This window comes from Crinia signifera, chromosome 12 (assembly GCF_055691185.1).
Source record: "Crinia signifera chromosome 12, ASM5569118v1, whole genome shotgun sequence".
NCBI classification, from domain to species: Eukaryota; Metazoa; Chordata; class Amphibia; order Anura; family Myobatrachidae; genus Crinia; species Crinia signifera.
This window is the reverse complement of record NC_139228.1, coordinates 20,821,215-20,845,783: the sequence shown is the minus strand read 5'-3', so window position 1 is coordinate 20,845,783 and position 24,569 is coordinate 20,821,215. Positions and strand designations below refer to the sequence as shown.

At 47.6% G+C, this 24,569-nt stretch overlaps 1 protein-coding gene across 2 annotated transcripts in view; it reads right to left on the bottom strand.

The window, feature by feature from the left end:
- PELI2 (pellino E3 ubiquitin protein ligase family member 2) overlaps nucleotides 1-24,029 on the bottom strand; it is a 67,676-nt gene extending 43,647 nt beyond the window's left edge. Inside the window, exon 1 of one of the 2 annotated variants that reach the window (XM_083167447.1) lies at nucleotides 23,950-24,029. In XM_083167447.1, the coding sequence (XP_083023573.1) occupies nucleotides 23,950-24,014 (65 nt within the window). In that variant the 5' untranslated portion in view covers nucleotides 24,015-24,029. Of the gene's footprint in view, nucleotides 1-10,271; nucleotides 10,794-23,949 lie in introns of those variants that run through there. The other variant, XM_083167446.1, reaches the window with a different exon arrangement.
- Nucleotides 24,030-24,569: the final 540 nt, after the last annotated feature.

Below are 24,569 nucleotides of genomic sequence, written 5' to 3'. Positions count from 1 at the left end.
TGTGCTCTGCCTTATAGCAAGATTCACACAATGAAACACCCTTTATATGCTGGGTGAACTGCTCCTTACAGGACTTACATGTAAAAACCTTAAGGGCAGCCTTGGAGGCAGCTTTTCCTGCCATATTGTCAGTGTATGAGATTAGTTATAAAATCACACACACACACACAGACACAATATAAGAGAGTGCACAGACTTGTAAAGCAACAGATACTATTCCTAAAACAGCGGAGCTGAGCTAGGATAGGGAGGGGGAGCCTTCCGCCCTTGTATCAGAGATTATGCACAATCTCTGTAAACTGTGCACAAAAAATAATCCCCCAGTAACTTACAGACCTGCTCTGTAGTGGGTAAGGGGGGCGCTGGACTGCAGTGCGTGCGCTGGAGCGCTGTACACGATGTCCTCAGATCAGCCTTGCGGTGGGACAGCAATGGCGCCGGCAGCAGGGAGAGAAGAGAGAAAGAAAGGGCGTCTGCTTGGTGACGTCACCTAAGCCCTCCCTCTCCCTCCGGCGCGTAGTTTTACTAGAGCGGAGCGCTGTGTACAGCCTCCGCTCTGATGCTGTCCCCACTGACGCTCCCCAAAATGGCGGCCGTCAGACTACAGGCTGCTGAATCAATGAGAACGGGTGCGCCCGCCCGTCTCAGGCCACATTTCGGCGCACAGCGCCGCTTACCTGCAGCGATGCTGCCTTCTGTCCTGGAGTAGTGGCCAGGCCTTGGACCCGTAACGCGAGCCGCGTGCAGCTGCGGCGGGTCCCCGATGCGGTGGCACCGGTGGCCGGGTGCATGGAAGGCGCACTGCAGGCAGTGGCGACCAGCACCCCTCCAGGTCCCACGGAGCAGGCAGACCCTGCGGAGGGGTCTGCCTGAGTTCAGCAGATCAAAAATAAAAATTCCATAAAGAAAAAATAAAATTAAAAAGTAAAAGACCTAACTCCCTGAGGAGAATAGGCCCAGAGAACCTACTCCTCCGGGCACTTTTTCTAAGACTGGGGTCTGGGTGGGGATAGAGGAGGGAGGAGCCTGCAGCAGTAAAGTTTTCTTAAAGTGCCACTCCTCCAGTACACCTACTCTATCCCCACATGTAATGACTGCAGTGGCTCCTGCTGCATGTAGGTGAAAGGGTTTGGCTTTTTATTACAGGAGGGGGGGGGGGGTGAGCGCACATCGACCTATAGTCTGGCTGCAGATGTCCAGCAATCTGTGGAGCGCAGTAAACAGGGAGCAGAGGCCAATGGTCAACAATAGAACTAATGGGCTGCACCATTTGCTTCATATTGCCAACTGAGATCACAGTCCGTTAGGATGGTGCCAGAAATACTAAGGAGTGGTATGTCCATATGCTGCACCCACAGGGGTTCTAGGACTGGACGGAGAACAGTGTTGGCTTCAAAGACTGAAACATGTAGCAACAATCCGGAAGTTGATGTAGAGTTGAGGGCATCCTTTGTTCCTGCTTTGGAACACAGGCCTCCCAATGGGCCCAATTCAGACCTGCTTGCTGGACTGCAGGCGTTCCGAGCCCAGCAGAGCAGGTAAACGGCACCCCACAGGAGAATTGGCAGCGGCCGTCGGTGCGGGGAAGGCCGCTGATGACGACTGTGGGCCTCCTTCCCAATAGCTGGGGAATGCCTGCATTTTCTGTGACACTCCTATAAAAACGCAGTTACCGCCCTCATACGGCCGTGGGGTGTCAATCACCCTGCAGTCATCCAGTGAAGGCTAGCTTACGCTGGCTGTCTGTGCACGGATGGCTAGATCATGCGCACAGTGTACCATCTGAATCGGGCCCAATGTTCCATGCCCACAATGCAGTACCAATTACACCAGATTTGCACTCAGAAAAGCATCAGCCTTATACTTATGGGGTTACATTCAATTAATGTCAGATCCGTTCCAACATTCACTTGTTGGACTAGATTTGAGCCAATCAGAGCTCATGTACCTGCAGCCGATCAGAGCTGATTGCCTCACCAGCTGGTGCTACATTTTCATTGGCTGGCGGCATCCTGAGTTGAAGAAGCCTGCGCTCCGGGACCTCTGGGCTGCATCTCAGCGGACGAGGAGATGGGGGAACAGGAGCCGGGCTCCGGTAAGTCAAATGAGGAGAGGCCCGGGGCCTGGACTGGAAATGAGTGCCGGGCCCCAAAATTCCTGTGGGCCGTCCTGACTTTCGGCCCTCCAGCTGTTGAACTACACATCCCAGAATGCTTTGATACTGTTTTAGCTTGGCCAAATGGCAAAACTGTAGCAGTGGGTGCTGGGATGTGTAGTTCAGCAACAGCTGGAGGGCCGAAGGTTCCCCATCCCTGCCTTATATAGAGGCCTGTATACTGTTTGGAGGACAATGGTCACACACACACACACACCGTGCCCTAAGTAAGGTAATAGCCTGCGCCAAGTCTGGGGTCCTTTCCAGAAAATAAAAATGACTAATGAGCCACTGCATCGGCTCTTCGAGCACACGGCCAATAAAACCCAATCATAGCATAACCTGTGTCATAAAACCCGTTACCTTGGCCAGACCGGTCTCTTTAGGACTGAAGCTGTTAACATGCCTCTCGGAGGAACAATTGTGCGCCTTATTAGCTCCCAACTGTATTATTTACACTGATAATTATAAAATTGGCCCAACATCATGCTCAATTACTATGATACTTCTGGGCCATAAAAACAGTCAATTACCTGATCCTCGGAGAATAGGATTATCCTGTTGGAAACCAAATGTCTTGAAGTTTTTGACGTTTCCATTTCTTGCTCCACAGTGCTAAATGTGATGCCTTTACAGTCTGACAAATCCATTTCTTCTGTCTTATACATATTACAGGGTAATGGAACCTGACTGGTTAAAACCCCGGCAAAATGACGACTTCTGCAATGTACTTTCACTTTGAGCAGCGATAGTTTTAGCCAAAAAAAAAAACTCTCCACCCCGCTCCTAGTCCCTATCCCCAATCTCCACAGCTCCCTATCTCCAGATCGCCATATCTAGCAAGGTGGAAATCAGCGTCCGTGCAAAATTTGCCTTCACTTTCTGTTATGACATCTTTTCGCACACAAAGCAATTATTAAGTCCATCGATTGACCTCTAATGGTCACTGACGGTACTCCACCTCATAGAGGTAAGGAGTAGCTAGCGATTAGATAGATAGGTAGGTAGTGTATTGTGGGTGTGGTATGGCGCGCCGACAGGGGGATCCGGTAGGTCAGAATCCCGACTGCTGGTGCTCCAACAGGAGGCGAGCGCAAAGGTCCCTTGTGGACCCCCCTCAAGGGAGAATAGCCCCTTTGAGTCGGGATCCCCCTGTCGGAGCACCGGCAGTCGGGATTCCAACTGTCGGTATCCCCCCTGTCAAAGCGTCATCCGGCACCCTTGTTTTGTTGTAAGAAGTTATTACTTCTTATTACTTGCTCAAGCATAAAGGGTCTTTAAAAATGTGAAAGTATAGTTAAAAAGGTAACTGGTTCTCCAACAATTTAGGAATAAGATATGTTGTAGGAGACCATGGAGACATGTTATCTGTTGAAGCCAACTGGTTGATCATGGAAAATTGTCCCAGGTGCACCACCACAATGTCCTATATATACTTAACTGAGTTCAGATCTGGTGACATCGGTGTAATGCCAATGGAAGCGATCGGTGATCCCCGCTGCTCTGTGGATGGAGCAGAGTCACCATTGGAGGGCATGCTTGCCATTACGAAAGACCTTCTGGAATATGGGGTGAATGGGAGGCCTCTCCCTACCACTAAGAAGAGACTAGAATTCCATTAAGGAAAACGTGGCTGACAAAGGAACCCAACTGCTAAAATAAACAGCTGTAATGTGCATTTGGTTGGCATCATAAATGCACAGGTCCATACGTGGAGAACAAATCAAGGTGGCGTATGATCTTTTTTTCCTCATCTGCTAAGTTCTTAGCAGCAATGAGCCCGGGCAGACGTGCACCACCAAGTAGGATGAGCCTTTAGGGGTGCAGCTCAGCTAGAAAACCGATTATAAAGTTCTCTCACCTTCTGGTTAATACATCCGTAGTTGCTCATCCAATCTTATTTATTTGCCTAATTAATGCATGAGGGGCCATCTTGTGAAAGTCCCTTACTTTCAATACTCTGTGGCTCCCTTGTTTATCAAGGTGTTTCCCTTGTATATCCTTAAAAAGCTCCAACACTGATGTAGGATCTCAGAATGATCTTGACATCCAACAACAGATTGCCTGAAAGGTTGGTCAATGTGGTAGATAGGATGTCTATTGGTCTCTGTGCACATTCATCCGGCCAACAGACTCCGGAGATACCAGTAGAGGTCCGGTTGTGCTCCTATTGCTCTATGGCCTGACGCTGGAGAACAAGGGGCACTTTGAATGCAGCGGGGCGAGCACGCCCACTGCCATCAGAAATGTGGGCGGCAGCCCGCTGAAGTCTATGTTGGGGGCATGCCCGGCACCTACGTGAGTGCCGGGCTTCTCCCTAGAGCTCTGGAAGCCCGCCGTGGGGACGGACCAGATGGGTTGTTTTAGTAGGGGGCTGCAAAATTTGTGCTAAAAACAGCCTAGCGTGAACACTAATAGCAGGTAGACACGGTGCCATTTTGCTTGAATGGTACGCAAAATGCATTAGATTTCACTATATGGTACAGATCTGTACTATATACTTTTGCCTGACAACACTATATTTCTATTCTATTTACACTACATAGGAGAACGCATTAGGAATCAAATCTGCATTGAATGTAGAAAAACCATTCGATGTCCATTCGATTTTCTAGTGGATTTTGCTTCTATAAGCAAAATCAAATAGAAAAATATTGCATATCTCACAATGTGTACCCAATATTAGTCTCACTTACACTCAACACTGATCTGAGCCCTTGGGCAGAATAACAGGACTATATGGTCTGTAGTTACAAACAAGGAGTGTTGTGAAAGAAGGAAGGGGGTATTCCCCAGTGCTAGCTGGGGAGGAACAGCCATTGCTCTGCACAAAGTAATACAAATAGTAATAAACAACATTAACTAGCCCTATATAAAAAACCTCAAACACAAGTGAACAACTAATAAAGTCATAACCAATACTATGGCAGTATTATAACTACATGAGATAAACCCCTTTACATAGGAAAGTATATAAGGAAAACCACTGAAATGCACCTTAATGTCTAACAAGGTGTATGGTACAATGCAAGTGCTGAAACTTTATGACAAAGGGAGATTGCAGGGAACACACAAAACCATACAGTCACTAAATACAACCACCGTAAGACTGCAGTGCTTATTAATTGGGTCCCGGATGACCTCCCGACAGTCAGGGGCTATTCTCCCTTGTGAAGGTCCACGGCCCCCCAGAGAGGAAGAATAGAACCTGTGACGAGCGCAGCGATCCCGCAAGGGGCTGCTTTGCGCTCACCCCGCTGTCTGAGTACCGGCAGTTGGGATCCCGATGTCAGACACCCTATTATTTGAGTTACCCATCAGGCTTCAGATACTGCTGAGATCACAGCTTGTGTTATAGACAAATAGGAATTTCACACTTCCCTCCTTAACAGGCCTTCAGCAGATGTAGAAACAGACATGCAGAAGCTATCATAATGCAGAGCAGTGAGGTAGTGTTACAGTGAGGAACGGTGTTTTTATTAATTCATTGTCATCCTCCAATATTACTACATGTTAACACTAATATGCAGGCTAGAAATGCTATTATTATTCAAGGGTATCCAGCGTAGAAGTCAACAATGTCTAGGTCAATAGGTTGACACCAAATGAACAACAAGTTGTTTTTTTTTAAGTTTTTTATACTTGGGGGGGGGGGGGGGTGGGGGGGGGAATATCGGCCAGGACCTATTCAATCCCAGCCAACTCGCATCTGCAGATTTTACTTTTTTTTTTTTTTATAAAGTTGAATCTAACTGATGGTATTGGACAACAGCGGCCGTTTCACAAAATACAGATACGACGTTTAAAAAAACAGATTCGCCGATCCAGGTCTTTTTTTTACTTTGGCAGATGTTTGCGAAAGATCAGAACGGACATGGAATAGATCCAATGTAAATTCAAGCTATTCTTATAATAACTAATGACAGATGTTTCTGACAAATCGGAAATATCGGCCGGCATTGAATACACTAATACCCCTTCCACATTGCAAATGACAGGTCGCACCCACGAGTTGGGAACTGGTCCACCCTGGGAGCAACCCAGCATTTGCGCTGTTTAGTGCTCACATCGACTTGGCTTATTGCTGGGTCACTGACATCATACAAGGGGCGGGGCGTCAGGCAGAGGCAGGAGAGGAGGCAACACAGAAGTGATGCTGCCAATCTATTTAAGTGAACGGGAACCAGGTCATTCGACCTGGGATACCCGTTCACATTGCCCAGCAACCCGGGTCCGACCAAGGAAGAACACTGCTTTTATTCCGGGTTGTTGGACCCGTGATATTCAACATGGCCCTTTCACACTGCACACCAACCTGGGTCAAACTGGCAATAACCAGGGATCAACCTGGGGTACAAAATACTTCTGTGTCGCAGATTGTCTCCATCCAGCAGAAAAGCCAGAAATACAGAATGGGATAGGAAAGCCTTGCATGCGGATCACACAGTCTGCGTACAGGAAGCAGCAAGGCTCTAGAACAGGCATTCCCAAGCACGGTCCTCAAGGCACACCAGCGGTGCAGGTTTTGTAGATATCCAGGTGACTTAATTAGTATCTGAGGGATTCTGATTAAACAGTCTGTGCTGAAGCCTGGATATCACTAAAACCTGCACTGTTGGTGTGCCTTGAGGACCGTGGTTGGGAATGCCTTCTGTAGAAGAACACAACATTGCTTACTATATATTAGCCGGGCTCCCTTAGGCTAGTTAGGCTCTTCTATACAAGATAGTGTCCATGACAAGGAGTATGGACAGAACCCTGCAGGGACATACCCACTGAGAAAGCAGCGGTGCTAATGTAGATACACAACGCATTTTGTAAGGAAAAAAAAAAAAAGCACTGGAAACATTCTCATGCGTTATCCGAGAAAGTTCCAGGAAGCTGTAACAGCAGCACCACCCAAGGGAAAGTCCTACTTCCACCGTAAAGGCTTTACTTTACTAAATGTCAAGTTCTAGAACTCAGCACTTCGCTTTAGGTCTAAAACTACAAAAAAAGGGCACTCCGTTCACTAGCGATACATGGCTGGTAATAGCACCTACCCTTTTAAATTTGAGGCATAAAACACAATCAGAAGCACCAGGTCTTTGAAGCTGACCCTTATAAAAATTAACCCCTTAGTGTCTTCCGCAAAGGGCTACTGAGGGTTCCATGCTCTACACCCAACTGCCATACATTTCTGCACCGGAGGATGAGCAACGCAGCCATCTGCCCCTTTATTTTTATGCCAAGCGACAGCACCGCAAACATTTCTTAGCGTTATTTTTAAACTTACATTTATAAACACTGCTAGATTTAGCGTGCGTAAACAGTGCCAACCACTTGACTATGCCTGCAGCGACCAGCAGCTCTATATTTGGGCATTTAAGTAGCAGCAATGTAATGCTTACTAGCTACGCTGTTTGGAAATAGCACAGCTGGAACGCCTAAATACTAAAAACACCAGAATACCAGGGCTGAACCACACAGGCCAATTGTAGCGTGGAGGCCCCTGTAGGGAACAGTTGTCTGACTGTACAGCGGTCCTGTCATATTTCCAGCCAGATCCGTACCATGCCAACAGCTCCCGGCACTTGCAGAAGCAAGAATAGAAATATCACCGATCACAAAGCGGGCTGCGCTTTGCAGTATGTATTGGTTCCTTACATCAGCAGGCCTCAGTTTCCCCCGATTCAAGAGCACCATCGATGATTGGCAATCTTGACCATTTTTAGTTGGGATTGGGGAATTCAGATTTTTTAAACATGTTTAACCCTTTGAGTGCCAATATCTGTGAGATGTTCAAAAGATCTGCTATAAATGCTGGTATCTCTCACATTTGCTATATAAATTCAAATAAAAATGTGTCAAAAAAATATATATATTTCCTATAGAAGGTCAACATTACAGGTTATGATGGATATAAATGTTTGCTTGGCAATTCTCACAGCTAATTTGACAAATTCACTTGGCCCTCAAAGGGTTAAGAAACAGTCAACAGGAGACATCCACATAGTGATTCCCCTAAACAAAACAGTATAAAGACCCAATACACATGTAATCTCCCACCCTCAGCTGTGATATGAATGTTTAATTATAACCTACCCATGTAGGTTACCCAGCCTTTAGACCAGAAATGGCCAAACCATGGTTCTCCAGCCGTTGTGAAACTACACATCCCAGCATGCCTTGCATTCCCCGATAGCAAAACGGTGGCAAGGCATGATGGGACTTGTAGTTTGTAGTCACAACAGCTGGAGGGCCATAGTTCTGTCATGCCTGCTTTAGACCATTAATAAAAAATATGATAAACTGGGGGTGCATGGGCGTTTCTCTAACTTTCAAAAGGGCCGTAAATTCCCAAAGGTCCCAATAATAAGTAAAAACGATGCATCTAGTCAAAAGAAAGCCACCCGTCTCTAATGACACCTGCAAGTATTGTAATGGAAGATGAACAAGTACGAAAACTAAACCATCAACAAGGCAGGAAGGGGAGCTGGTGTGTTACCCATTGATGCTTTCGATATAGCATGTGACACATTGTGCAGCATATAACAATGCCAGCACTGCATTCACCACAGAGATCAGGAGGCACTCCGCCTGCACCCCTCGTACTAAATACCTTGTGACACTGCATGTGACCCTGTATCGCCATGAGAAAGTCATATAAGGACCAATGACTAACGTGTGGAATGTGGCAGCACTAAAACCATAATTGTGAGGTTTCTATTGGCTGTTTAAACACGCTCAAGGTTTGGGTTTAGAATACAAAGATGTCACCATTCCAACAAGCTAGATGCTTTATTTGCTATAGAAAGGTGGCAAAGTATCATACTAGTAGGGTATAATAGTAACTGGACGTGTAATTTGCAATCGGTCATATAAAAGAAGTCTTCCAAAAACAGAGAGAAGTGAAAACCAGGACTCACATCCTAATATTATTTTAGCAGTGACCTAGAGAAGGTCTTGATGCGGACTCAGCCACAGCCTGTAAAGTTATGGCATAAATATAGGGGTGGGTGCACTGGGTTAGCGAAATTAAGTAATCCATTCATACGGCTATTAACACTGGGAGCTGGGTGCCAGCTTTCTACCACTGTACACTTACTTATTCCTCTACGTGAACATAATGGCTTGTAGGAATTAATATAAATATTGCCAACATATAATTACATCAAAAAACCTCACATACAGTACATTTCATTGACCAGCACTGTATGCTCGCACAGTACCAGCTGTATGGGGAAGTGAACACTTGCACCATGTAAAGTAAAAAAAAAAAAAATCTCGTCCATATAGGTTTGCAAACGCCAAACCCGCCACTATAATTCCTCAGTAAACCAGGTAAGAAAGTGTTCCACTAAAGACAAACTGGTAGTCCATTGGCCAAGGCGTTGGGTCACTATTTCTCTGTAAAAAAAAAAAAAAATACCACGTTTGAACGGAGACATTGTTGCAACCATGAGACTCATGCCTTGTGGCTTCCACTTTTGTGGATGCATGAGCGATTGTCCATTACCAAGTACATTATTATGTAGCTACTGTGGAACATGTGAGACCTCTGTGACGGAATAGGTTTGTTATCTGCACATGAAATGCAGAGGCGGACCTTAACAAAGCCAGTGTTTCCCAACAACCTACACCCCCCATCCCCCCTCCAAGGGTGAATCCCATGACACATACACACAGTTATAATATACACCCATCTCCATATATAATACACATACAATATACATCCACCTGCAGATAGAATACTACACACACACAATGAAGGCCAGAGTTAGAGACAGCTGTGGCCAATGGAGGAAGGGTGCCATTGCTTAGGCACCAATAGGGACTAGCAGGAGGCTGCACACAGATGTATATAGGGCCCTGGCAGTAACCAAACAACAATGCACAGGGCCATGTACATAGAGCAGGCCCCGGACGCAGCTCTGGCAGCCCTGTGCCCGGAGTGTCGGTGCCCTGGCACTAGCTAGCAGCACTGCGTCAGCCCGGGGATGCCCCCGCAGGAGCACAGGGCCAGCAGCAGGCAGGAATCCCGGGCTGGTAGGAGGCTGGGACAGACACAGGGCCGCAGAGAGGACAGTGGGCCCGGGAACATCACACACAGGTGGGGGAAGGGAGGACTACTCACCCCAGCACCACCAGCTCTCCGTACTTGATGGGCTCCTTATTGGGGGCGCAGTGCTCCTCCTGACTGGGGGAAAACATGGAGATGGATAGAGCCCGGTCCCCCCCTGCGCGCATCCACAAACCCCCTCCACAGCCGCCGCCGCAGCCGCTCAGCTGATCTCGCACAGGCAACAGCCCGGCAGTTGGATCATGTCCCCGCTGTGGCGCAGCTCCCCGTCAACGGCTGCTCGGGCGCTCTCCAGGCCGGCGCCGTCCGGGTCCTTCCGATCCCCGCTGCGGGGGGAGAGACAGCCCCCCTGTCACATGCACCCCGCCGCCTTCTTCTCCGGTGTGTGCAACAGCTCCGTCCCCCGGTTGTGTGAGATAGGGAGCCGCTCCCTCCCCGGATACAGATCCGTTGCCGCTGATCGCACAGGATGATGATACTGCTGCTGCCACCGCCGCCGCTGCCCCCTCCTCTATCCTCCTCCCCCCCTGCTCCGGGGCTGCGAATGACTCGCCAGAGCGAGCTCCTTCCTCCTCCCCCTCTAGACAACAAATGGAGCCTCGCTGCTCTGCAAGTGCCGTGGCAACAGGACGGCGGACGCGCGGCGGGGGGGAAGGGGGCGGGGCCTGTGATCATCACCGAGCTACGGGTCACCGGGCGGCGGTGTGCTGCGTGTCTCCCGGCTGCGCATACTCGCCTATTGACCCTTATCCATTACACTTTGGACGGACCGCTCCCAGAGCCGTGACGGGCAGGCAGCGATTCCTGGTCACCCCCCCTCCGGCCGGGTGCGCAGTGGACTCGTCCATACTGTTATGTAAACATAGAGTAAAATGGGATGGGAGCTCTTAAAGGGGTCGCTCTGTTTTTATACATCATTACCCCTGTACCCTAGCACCTGGGGGGTTATTCCAATAGTTTTCCTTTTATTATTAATTATTATAATTATTTTAATATTAACATAATCATCATTAGCATTACTGTCCAAATCAATCAATCTATCTATCAGCCTGTAGCATAATCTTCTCATTATTTATTTTTATTTATTAACAGTTTCTTATATAGCGCATACATATTACGCAGCGCTTTACAGAGAATATTTGAACACTCACATCAGTCCCTGCCCCAGTGGAGCTTACAATCTATATTCCCTACCACATGTACACGCACACACAGACATTCTTCGGTTAATTTTGTTGGGAGCCAATTAACCTATCAGTATATTTTTGGATTGTGGGAGGAAACCGGAGTACTCGGAGTAAACCCACGCAAGTACGGGGAGAATATACAAACTCCGCACAGTTAGGGCCATGGTGGGAATCGAACCCATGACCTCAGCACTGTGAGGCAGTAATGCTAACCATTACACCATCCGTACTGCCTCATTATTCTAAAATTCTCATTTGGGAGTTGCAAGTTTACCCCCATCCCAAACTTTTTGGGACTGTTGAGGTCCTATTATGCACCTCTGCAGTCCCCCTTTGTGAAAAGTTGCCGAGCTAACCGCAATCATTGGGGGTGGCCCAGGGGTAAGGGGGGGGCAGGCGTATGGGGACGCCCGTCATTTCCTGGGCATGCCCACAGAAACCTGCCGGGGGTGGTCGGCAGGTCGACTCTTGTGCGAATGGATGTTTATGCTACACTTCCATTCATGCCGGGGTGGGCAGCACTAAAGGGCTTGCTTAACGGGCCTTACTGCATTCATGTACATTACTTATGACCTATCTACTAATATAATATGAGATTCATTCATGACAATCAAAAATGTATCGGAGGGATAGAGTCTGCTAGAGGGGAGATGCAGATGTATCAAGGCCTGGAGAGAGATAAAGGCCTGTATCCTATTAGCTTTGGTAATTTATATCTCATAATAGGTTTGCCGGGGGCTATCCTATTAGCACAGATAACCGGCACTTATAGGGGATTATGTTTGGGGTGCCTGGGGCATACTCTGCAAAATGCAGCACTCGGAGCCGCAAGAACACATGGGATCGGGAACTTATCCCGTGTGATAACGCCCGAGAAAGGATCATTTTTAATTTCAAAGTACCTGATGACAATGGTTTAGCCTGATAATGACCATCGGGCAATAATAGCCAATTTCATTGCAGATATTTATGCAGATATTTAATTGTATACCCCACAATGTACCAGCCAATCATCACCTTCCTGCCATGTTACAGGTTGTGGGCAATTGTACTCAAGGAAAAATGTGGGTTTCTTACCGCATTGTCATATGTACTAAGCCAGTGGCGCGCTTCGATGCGGAGAAGATGCCAGCTCTTTCTGGCACCCTATAGAACATGGGCTTCCTTAAGCATCCCGCAGCCTCTCCCAATAGAACCCACCAGCTCTGGCATAACACTGTGCCCCCCTCACCTCCTGTGCTGTCAGCCACCGTGTGCCAAGCCATCTGTGTGCAATGCTTGCGGATCCCCGGAGACCCTTCTCTCCCAGCAGCACAGCCAATTGTCCGACCTCACCTCCCGGTGAGCCCATACACACACACATATGCCTGTTCCTCTGCTCCTGGCTGCACTGGCAGAGCCCCGGTAACAGCAGCTGGGGGCCGTTAGCCAATCGCAAAGGACGGTACTCATCGGAAGAGCTCTCATTTCCGATACTAATGCAGATGCGATTAGTATCAATGGGAAGTGTGACCGAATGTTCCATCACAGCTTAGTACATACCATCTTGTTTTGAAAATGACCGCAGCTGGTTGGTTGGTACTTTATCACTCTCCACTTTATCTCTCTCCAATGCTTAGTTTGTGCATCTGTCCCTTTAACTCTGTCCAAGCTTTGATACATCTCAGTGCCCTTGTGTCAGCAGCAGTTACAACTATGGGGGTTATTCAGACCCAATGGCACGGCTGCCATCGGGAGAAGCCTGGAGAGGAGATTTGCTGCAGTCCGCTGCGGGCCTTGGTGTCATTAAGGGGCCCAATATTACAGCCCAGGATCGCATTGTAAAATGTGATGTATCACCCCCCCAGGCGCAGGGATAGAGCTCTGAAAGGAGCCCATCCCTGCAATGTGCTGAGCTGGAAGGGGGGTCTGCGCATGCGAAGTTAGCGATGACGCCCCGCTGACCACACTGCCCCAGTGGCAGTGCGATCCGTAGCCCATAGGCTACAATAGGCTACCGCCATCCCAAGCCCAGGGATGCAAAGCACTGCTGCCTGATGTTGATACATCGGGCAGGTTCGCATCCCCAATAGAAACCTATGGAGGATGCGGCCGGCGGCAGTGCAGGAGGGATCGAAGATTCCTGCTGCGATCAATACATTTGGGTGATACTTAACATTTGTGGGTGTTTTCAGGGATTTAGCCGCAAATATTGATTGATTCCTGTAAATGCCGTGATTCGCGGTTCTTCGGGGAAGAAGTGGTACTAAAGGCGTGATTTGCATCTTTTTAGCCCTGTGGGGGGGCCCGCTAAATGAAGGAGGTTTGCCTAACCTTCCGAGGAGTCGGGAGGGGGTTCTGAATTTCGGGACCCTCCCGGCCATTCCTGGGGGGTAGGTAAGTAGGATTTACAGCTATTCATAAGCCTGCAATATCTTTGCAAGGGATTCAGTACTGAATCCCGGCGGTCGGGATCCCGGCGTTCAGAATCCCGACGCCGGAATCCCGACAGCCGAAATGCCGACAAGGGGGGGACGTGGATCGCCCCCCCTTGCGGGCTCGCTGCGCTCGCCACGCAGCGGGCCCGGTGCCTCGCTACGCTCGGCACACTAATTTATTCTCCCTCCAGGGGTGTCGTGGACACCCGAGGAGGGAGAATATGTCGGTATTTCGGCGGTCGGGATTCCGGCGTCGGGATTCTGAACGCCGGGATCCCGACCGCCGGGATCCCGACCGCCGGGATATTAACTGCATCCCCTTTGCAAGCAATTCGCAGGCTTGCACAAGGCGAGATTTGACTCTGGCAGGGGCGGCGTATAACTGATCTCCAAAAATTGGCGGCCATGCCTGGTCTGTCTCTGAATTAGGCCCCTATACCCGTGCCTCAGGCAGATAGTTAACCAGATAGGTTTAATTAGCAAAAATAAATAAGGCAAGTCAATATAAATAACTTTTATTGGCTCGGTGCTCTAAAAATTGAAATAAATAAAATGTAGATATAATTATTATGTATCTTTGTGACCCGGTATTTAAATAATTGTGTATAGTTTGCATGCATCTGAAGCACCTTAATGACAGCAGGGAAGGCAGATGCTGATTACATTATGCTAATTGCAGTAGAGGTTATTTAAACGTATTCACTAACATTCCCTCCCCATGTTCCATCTCTCTTGTCTGTTGTTTTGTCTACCTATTACTTAATCAGATAAAGACCACCCCAGGAGAGCGGAGTGACCAGGTGCAGCCCCTTCTGTGGACTAGGGCTTCCGTGACCTCCTGGCCCCAGCTAAGAACACTGGGAAAGGAAGACACCCAGGCTGCGCTAGCCGAGCTGGGGGAGCAGATGTGATTTGCATGTGTGGATTATGTTGCTGCTTTTTACTGGCTGCTCCTAATCTGCTGAAGCAACACTATAGTAATTAGCAATAAGATAACTGGCTTTGAAGGAAATGTTCATTTGTTATGCCTCAAGCACACGGGCAACTTGAACTTGTGTAAATTCCACGTACCACAGAAACATCCAAGTTTCTTTTTCACACGGTCATTTCTTCAGTGTTCAGTTTATAGGGTATAGTGATGAAGTAGGATACAAGGAGGATCATGTGGTACATGTTATAGCAAGTTACGTACGGAGCATTCAGAATACTGACACAAAAGAGGGAATGCTAAAAGAGGTCAGGTAAGTATACCCCACTTCCGTTCTAGCAGCCCAATCCAAACCAGAACCCCCCACTCACCACCACCACCAGCCTGACCCTAACTCTTCCTGCTAGTGTATTACTCTTCCTGCACACAAGAGAAGAAATGAGACCTGACCTGGAATGTTTGCCAATGTTTGGAGGGGCAGTTGCTGCAACTCTCCTATTTAAACTTTAGACCGCACTGCAACCCCACCCCCCTGGATCAGCCACTGGTTACTACTTTCCTGGGATCTCAGAGAACTTCTCTGTAATATGGAGTCTCACAGAAATTCCAGGACAGTGGGTAACTATCAAACATCTAAGTGCAGTCCCACCAGTGCCGGATTAAGGTCTGTAGGGGCCCTGGACAACAACATTTTGGTGGGGGCCCCCACAGACACCCCCCACACACACACACACACACACAGATGACAAAGCACCCCCCCCCCCCCCCCACCCCCGGCAAGGCTGGTACCTGGTCAGGCGGGTAGAGGGTCTCTGCAGTGGTCTAAGCAGTCAGCGCCAGGCCGGGGTCCCTGCAGTGTATGAGAAGTCAGCTTCCTGGTACCTGCGGCAGATGGGAACTAGTAGCGGTATTGGCTACTAGTTTCCATCCGCCGCATGGACCCCCGCCGCTGACATCCCATTTGCGGCAGGGACCCTGGCCGGCACTGACTGCCCGGACAGCTGCAAGGACCCCCTGCCCACCTTCCCTGCGCTACCCAAGCACGGGGCGACAGGAGCCCTACACTGGCAGCAGTGCTGGTGTGGGGGCCCCCAAATGTGTGGGGGCCCCGGGGCGACCGCCCCTGTCGCCCCGTGCTTAATCCGCCACTGAGTCCCACACAGGACTTTGTCTTGGTTAATACTGCACACTTGCCTACTCTATTGGGTAGTACACTGGTGATATGGGCTAATCTGTGGGGTACTAAGCCTTGAAAAGTGATACAATGGGGAGTGATAAACCACCAACCAATCAGCTTCTAAAGGCCACCATACATTTGTGCGATTTTTCCTCCGATTCCAATGGATCGGGCTGAAAAATCGGATGAAAAGTGTCCAAATCGCAAGAGTTTGCCGTCTGATAGGATCCGGGTTTCCATACACATCATATCTGAGTTGGGGGTCAGACCTGTAGAACATAGGATGAGTCAGAATCATCAGTGGAACACCCGCAATGTATTGCATCCGATCCGGTTCGTAGGTGTGTGCCGGCAGTGCTAAAGCTGAGATACGCCTATAATCTGCAGAGCAGGGAAGCGCAGGGCAAGAGGGGCGCTCTCTCTGCTCTACTTCCTCCAAGGAACAGGCTGCGGTAGCAACGGGCGTGCAGGAGATATCAGAACTCAAATTTAAATGAAGTTTGTATATTCTTCCGTACTTGCGTGGGTTTCCTCCGGGTACTCCGGTTTCCTCCCACAATCCAAAAATATACTTTGTTCACTACAAATCACCCCTAGAATGTTTGAGAGCTCTCTCAGCCAATCAACAGCTGTCCATTCATTTGAACTTTTAACTTTCCCGGCAGCTCATTCAACTTTCCCAACTTCCCCGGGAGCTCCACCAGGGGCACATTTTTACATGCAATAAATCGCATCAAGTGCCAAATCTTATGTCAGCACTCCTGGGGAGCTGACGGGGAAGTTGAAGGTAAATCAGATCTGACTTGCCCTTTAGTGGGAATAATGTATGGGGGGCTTAACTGCCATTTTTAAAACACATTCTGTAGCATGGCAGTTAGGATCTCTCATTGGCTGGTACTTTATCACTCTCCACTTTATAACTTTCCACGCTTAGCATTTCTGACCTGATGTGTCATACAAAAATGTCGACATGCTCAATATTTTAACATAGTGTTTTTTTTTTTTACTTCTTTAGGCTAACCATAACCTAACCCTGAACTATGACCATGTCGCCATTTCTGCATATGGACATGTTAAGTATCCACATGGCATCAATGTCAACATTCGGGTGTCGATGGGCCAACGGACCGGATACCTGCTATTTGTCGCATTGCACCTTTAAACATGTGATTTAGCCATGCAATAAGGAGACACGATCTGTGTGCTGTACATATGTACATACTTTGGCACACTAGATCAGTTTGCTGTAATTGTAGTTCTGTCCTAGAACTCACCCTAGCAGGTGTCCTTCCAGATGTTTATAGGGATACTCTTCTCCTTATTAGTACGAATCATATCTAGAAGCAGAAAAACAACTGGATACAATGACTTCCTACACTGTTCCCACTAGTAATTTGTATTATTTACCGGATGTCCCATCCTGGGGGTGTCTTTTCTGGGGGGGACATGAGGAAGGGGAGATTACAGCCTCCCCGTGTGGTCTGGACCGTTCCGGTTTTTGCTACATGCCCGGACCGTACAGGGAGGCTATAATCCCCCCCCACCCCATTCCGGGGTCTTGTCCGGGTCCAGTTTTTACCCATACCTTAAACAATACAAATTCATAGTGGGAAAGTCATTGTTTCCAGGTCATTGCATTCTAGAGCTTGTAGTGTCCGGTCCGGGGTGTCATGTTCCCTTCCCCATGTCCCTGGTGAAAGCTATCACAGGCAAGACACCCCCGGACCGGACACTACAAGCTCCGGAATGCAGAGTTTGATGTCCGGTTCGGCGTTCCGGCATTTTGTCCGGGTCCGGTTTTTACTGAGTCCCTATTATTTATTTGTACTGTGTCTTGTGCATTTGCCAGTCACAGATGTTAAATGACAGATTCCACTCTCAGACAAGTAAATGTCTCTCTCCCGTGCACTGTGCTTTTATCGCAACTGGAAAATAGCGAAATGTAGTTGCAAATGTCAAATCCTTACATTTCAACTCAAATATTTAGAGTGCTCTAAAATGGAGCTTTTCTATTTGAATAAGCTGTGGACTTACTAACCGGGTAGAAGAATGGGATGCATTCAGCTCGCTGACACACAGTAAACACTGTATCACTGTACATGGGCTGAATGTTAAATTCCGCTGCGTAACAATATAATGAAAGCAGCCATTCTCCGCTCACTACTTGCTCTTCTTGCTCTTTTAACAATGTTAATAAAAAGTTGCCTTTAGGCGTTATGTCATTTGCACATTATTAAAGGGACAACATCATGAACAAATGCTGTTAGTGTGTTTTACAGTTTTAGAAATCAGATAGCGGTAAAATGAACACATGTAACGGAAAGTTGGGATCATTCGGGGTTATTTAAGAAGTCCCGACGTTAGCTCTGTAGTGCAATGTGAGCTCTGATTGTTTGTAGATTTGTATAAAGTTTCTGAAAATGGCAACATTACAGAGGTTTTTTTTTTTTGTGTAGAAGATCTATCTATCTATAATCTATACAGACGAAACACCTCGCAGCCAGCGCCGGGGCTCGCCAGAATGGCGTACAGCGACGGGGAGGTGACGGGGACCAACGGTGAGCTCCGTCGGAAGGGGATGCGCGAGCGTCTTGTGCGCGTGCGCCCCCTTCCGGCGGCTGTCGGTTGTTAATCCGACCGCCAGACCCCTGCTTTTTTTTTACAGTTTCTTATACAGCGCAGCATATTCTGTTGCACTTTACAATTGGTAACAACAGTGATTAAACAAACTGGGTAGATACAAACCGTCATGGAGGTAGGAGGGCCCTGCTCGCAAGCTTACAGTCTATAGGGATAATAGGAGGGATACATAAGGATAGAATTCCATAACAGGGCAGTCCCATCAGATTATAGGCAGTCCTGATGGGATGCAATTAGATATGAATGCTACTGGAGGTTGTGTGGGGGTCCTGAATATGATAGGCTTGCCTGAAGAGGTGAGTTCTCAGGGAACGCTTGAAAGTTTGGAGGCTAGAGGAGAGTCTTAGTGTGCGTGAAAGGGCATTCCATAGGGTGGGTGCTGCCGGACAAAAATCCTGCAAGTGTAAGTTGGAGCGAGTAATAAGTGTGGATGAGAGACGCAGATCTTGTGCAGAGCGGAGAGGTCGGGTGGGGATATATTTTGAGATAAGGGAAGAGATATAAGTCGGTGTAGTCAGAGTAATGGCTTTGTATGTAAGTAGAAGTATTTTATATTGAATGCGGTAATATACAGGCAACCAATGGAGGGACTGGCAGAGCGGATCAGCAGACGATGAATGTCTAGCCAGGAAGATCAGCCTCGCAGCTGCATTCAAAATGGATTGCAGTGGTGAGAGTCTTATCTAAGGAAGACCGGTACGGAGGCTATTGCAATAATCAATGCATGATATAATGAGTGCATAGATTAGAGTTTTTGCTGTGTCTTGTGTAAGGTACAGATGAATTTTGGATATGTTTTTTAGATGCATGTAACACGATTTACAGACAGATTGAATGTGGGGAATGAAGGACAGTTCAGAGTCGAGGATGACCCCTAGGCAGCGAGTTTGTGGAGTAGGATTAATTGTTGTGTTCTCAACAGTGATAGAGATATCAGGTTGGTAACTACTCGGCTGGTGGGAATATAAAGAATTCTGTTTTGGAAATGTTGAGTTTGAGGTGAGGAGATGACATAAAAGATGAAATGGCAGAAAGACATTCAGAGGCACGGAGCAATACTGATGGTGACAATTCCGTGGAGGATAGGTAGATTTCAGTATCATCAGCGTACAGGTGATACTGAAATCCAAAAGAGTTGATTAGTTTCCAAAGTGAGAAGGTATAGATTCAGAAAAGCAGAGGACCTAAGACTGAACCTTGTGGTGGTACTCCAACTGACAGAGGTAGTGAGGAGGAGGTAGAATCAGAGAAGCGAACACTGAAAGAGTGATTAGATAGGTAGGAAGAGAACCAAGAAAGGGCTGTGTTCTGAAGACCTAGGGATTGTAGTGTTTGTATGAGAGATCTAGAAGAATAAGAAGTGAGAAATGGCCTTTTGAGCTGTTTCTGTGGAGTGTTGAGAGTGAAAGCCTGACTGAAGTGGGTCCAATAGGTTGTAATAGTTAAGAAAGTGTGTGAGGTGAGTGTAGGCAAGTCTCACAAGTCGCTTGGAGAGGCATGGGAGCTGTGAGATAGGACGGTAGTTAGACAATTTCAATCAGAATTGTGTTTTTTTTTACAATGGCAGTGATAAGTGCATGCTTGAAAAGAGAAGGAAAGACAACAGTAGAGAGAGAGAGAGAGGTTACAGATTTTAGTTAAACTTATGATAAGCACAGGAGACAGAGCGGTACTTATGTAATATCTGGGCTCCCGTTTTTCTTATGAGACCGTGTCCCCTTGCGGGGCACGCTGCGCTCGCCACGCTTCGGGCACGGTGGCTCGCTGCGCTCGCCACACTATATAAAATCAACTCCATGCGTAGTTGGATAGTAGGGGTATGAAAAAATGGGGTGCATTTAACATGGGAGCCCAGATAATACATAAGTACCGACAGAGCTTTATTGACTTGTAAGGATATAGGATCAAGAGGAGAGTTAGTGGAGTAGGAAGATGAGAAGAGTCTGGATACTCCATCCTCAGTTGTGGGGTCAAATGAGGAGAAAATGTCAAAGCAAGTCACTGGCTGAGGAAGAGCATGCCATTTCGTCTTGGATTGTAGCAATCTTTTCCTTGAAGAAGGAAGCAAGCTCTTGTGCACTGATATTGGCAGGTAAATACTCCTCACCTCTGAGGTGAAGTACCACCAGTGACCACTAGAGGCCACTCAACGGACCAAAGCATTCCTTTACAGAAAGTGAAAGCAAACTGATCTGTTTCAAACTTGCTGGATATGGAGCTCTGAAGACAGAGATTGGGGCTAGGAGCAGATAGGGACTGAGTTGTCATTTTGACAGGCTTTTAATTAGCAGATGCATAAATCCCCAAGGGGGATCCAATAAGTACCCTCCCAGTGTCCCCCGCGGCTTGCTCATGTGCTGGCTGACTGTCATAACCTGGAACGGCGCTTAAAGTCGCAGATACAAAACGTTGACAGTTGCAGAAGGTCACCATAACACCATAACAAAACAATGGTCGCCACATGTTTTTTTTTTTTTGGGGGGGGGGGGGGTTACATGTTTTCTTAATATTTACTATCCACATGGACATCTACTAGGCACAGAAACCTGTACCAGAGTGAGCCACCTTGCCCGCGAGGGTGCACATTTAGACTGGTGGTGGCCGCATAACATGTAAGATTCGGTCCATTTGAGTGTCAACCATTGTCAAGTTGACCCAATGCATATGGTGTAAACCCTATTGACCATCGGCCAATAGATTGTTGATCTGTTATACCACACCCGACACCGTGTGCACGACAATGACCAATAAGATCAATGGACAAGCTAGACTCAATGACTCAAACAGCAGCCTATGACCTACCACACGTGGACCCCGGGCAAAGGTTCCATCATCTGGATGAAGTGGAATGATCACTCTCTATGTGGCCAGTGGCTGTTTTGTGGACTCTTCTATTCATTTAAATGAGCATCTCATGTATTTACCAGTGTATGTTATACTGGTCTGTGCCTGTTCTAAAAGTGCAATAAACAGCTCTAGCTGTACCACAAATTCCATAGTCACACAGTATGTCGTAAGATTTACATTATCACAGGAAATACGCCTGCGTCCCGTCATGTGTTACTCAGCGGTATCCCAGCAGCCTCCAGGAACTATACATTTCTGTCTAGCAACAATGATACCAGATGTACACAGCGTTCCGTCACAGCTGTGCAGAGATCTGGAACAAGGTCATAGGATTTATTGATGGATATTTCACAACCGGCAGGAAACAAGAGATGATATTAAATGTTAGTTTTAGCACTTAAAGATGCCTGATTGCTTCCAATACGGTCTGTTTTGTTTTACAACGCCTTTTGGTTTTCATTTTCTTTACTTTTTATTGAAACAAGTGTTTTATTGAAATTTTTGTGCCAAAGGGCAAAAGGCACGCCAGATATACACAGTCTTACAGGGAAATATTTTATTCATTTGTTTTCGCTTTTATATTTACATACGGAGGCAATACGTGTGTACAGTTAGCAGGCCAGTCCGGGCAGCAGTTCAGCGCATCCATATCCCCACAGACAACGGCACCCACACTTACTCAGCACCTCCCCGCGACCACGTGGTCTGTGGGGCTACGCCTTCTCAGGGCGGGCAGCTCACATCACATGACGTCAGCGCCCGCCCCCGATTCAGTGATCTGCGGGCATCTGAATAATAAGTATAGACTTTTCAGAGCGAAGGATGAAGAAATCGTTCGATGGTCAGCAAAAATCGAATGATTTCTCCTCCGTTCTGCTGCATGCAAGGGGATGTGTTCGCGGAGATATCCCCTTGCAGGCTAGCCTAGCGAGGGGACTCGGACACCGTTGGGGGGGGGGGCAGCATTAGGTCGGGCGGTGTTTACCTGTTCGCTAGACTGCGATTACATGCATCGGCCCCTCTGTAAGCTGGAGGTTAGTTCATATAACTTTCTCTGATCCTATAGAACATTTTGCTAAGTGATCGCTGCTGTGCAAATTTGCAAGGTGACTGCGCATGCATGCGTGATCCCAAACAGCGAGAAAATCAGCAATTCATTGTTTTTTGCAATCCCCACGCAACTTGACTGACAGGAAGATTACTAAGATGATCGTTTTATTGAAGATGGGATGTTGTCCATAGCAAAAAATAAACATGTTGACCTTCCGACCTGTCAACCTAACCCATGTCGACCTAACGCTATGTCGACCCTGTCCTATGTCGACCTAGACACCGGTCGACCTTCACCTATGTTGACCTAGACACCTGTCGACCTTCCCCCCTGTCGAACCAACGGTGTCGACCTTACTGTGGTCGATAAAACGATCCACACCCCTTTTGAAGCAGTTTTCATGATTAACTGCTCCAAACCCTTTAATTCGTATTTATTACGTAACCAGATCACATTTCCCATACTTATAATCGAAATGCGATCTGGCTAAATTTACAAAAAAAAAACATAAAAAAAAATCATGAAAAAACAACGTAGTGAGCCCTGTGATAATAAAGCCATCTTCAGCTGGCAAATCACAGGTCTCACTGTGATATGCCAGCCCTGCTTTCTCTGCCCCTGGGCAGAGTTTAAGTATAATACGGAAACCTGAGATCTGGCCCTTTGTGCTAAAGAATAAAGATGATTAATTTTCCTGTTTGCACAGAACTCTGAATGCACAGCTCCACTATAGACTGTGCATTGATGAGGCATGAGAAAACACATGCACTGTTTATTACACAGTCCATGGGCTAAGCAATGTTTCTTGAATCCTGCATTTAAATATAGCACAATGCGCTTTGTAAAAGAAAAGAAGTGCAGCGAGTCAGTGGCAAGTCCCACCAGCCTCCATGCTGGGAGTTGAAGTAGAGGTCTCTGTCTATTTAAAGAGGGGCATACAGGCCGTGGTGACAAGTAGGAAGGGCCTGGTAGTGTCGGCCTGTGAGAGTCTCTGTTATTTCAGCAGAATGAGCAACACATACAGACCAGCAAAATGTACAATAAAAGCACTTAGCGAGTCTGAGATTAAATGTTCAGAAGGTTTTTCTGTATTTGTTTAGTGCAGGGCTGGGCAACACCGGCCCTCCAGATGTTGATGAACTACACATCCCAGCATGCCTTGCATCAGTTTCAGCATGGCCACATAGCAAAACTAATGCAAAGCATCCTGGGATGTGTAGTTCATTAACATCTGGAGGGCCGGTGTTGCCCAGCCCTGGTTTAGTGTCACGGCGGCAGCATGGCCGCGTGCTACTTTCAAGTTCGGCGCAAACTTTCTAAAATAAACTAAATAAACTCCATGCCAACTGGATAGTTCATACCCCCACTATCCACGTTGGCATGTTTTGGTTCCGAGCCCGTCCTCAGGGATCAACAGTGACAACTTTTTAAATGTTAAGGCAGAACCCGCCCCCAACAAACACACCCCACATGGATTAAACTCACCTGCGACATCCATTGCCAGACCCGGCTCTCGCTGTCCACACCCGTCGCTCCGCTGGTGACGTCATTCAGGGCAGCCAGTGCAATTACCAGGAAGCGGTTTCCATGGTGATGACAATACATCTGAGAAACCACATAAAAACATTGATTAAGAGGCTTAATATAAGCCATTTGGGAGGCGGCAAGCTGTCATATCACTTGTGTGTATTAAAACAGTGTGTGACCAGGCCCAGTGACACCTCTGAGTAATAGGAATTAATGGGCACAAGCACCCAATGCTTTCTATCTGCACATGAGACACACTGTGCATCCTGGGGGCGCAGACCACAACATGCATGGAGATCCAGATTAGGACTTCAGGGGAATTATCTTTGCCACCAGTTTTCACGGTCTCCAGCAAGTTACTTGCAATGGACATTCTGAGCATCAGTAGGGTTGCTCAGTATTCCAATGGTGCGACCAATGTGTGCAGGATTCGCAAGTGGAGGATGTGAAAAGTGGGCATGTGCTTGCAACGCCGTCTGCATATGTTCTCAGCAGCAATGGCACTGCGGCCACCTCTGAATTGGGCCCTATCTCCGTCCCTCCCTCTCTCTCTCTCTCTCTCTCTCTTTTCCTCTCTT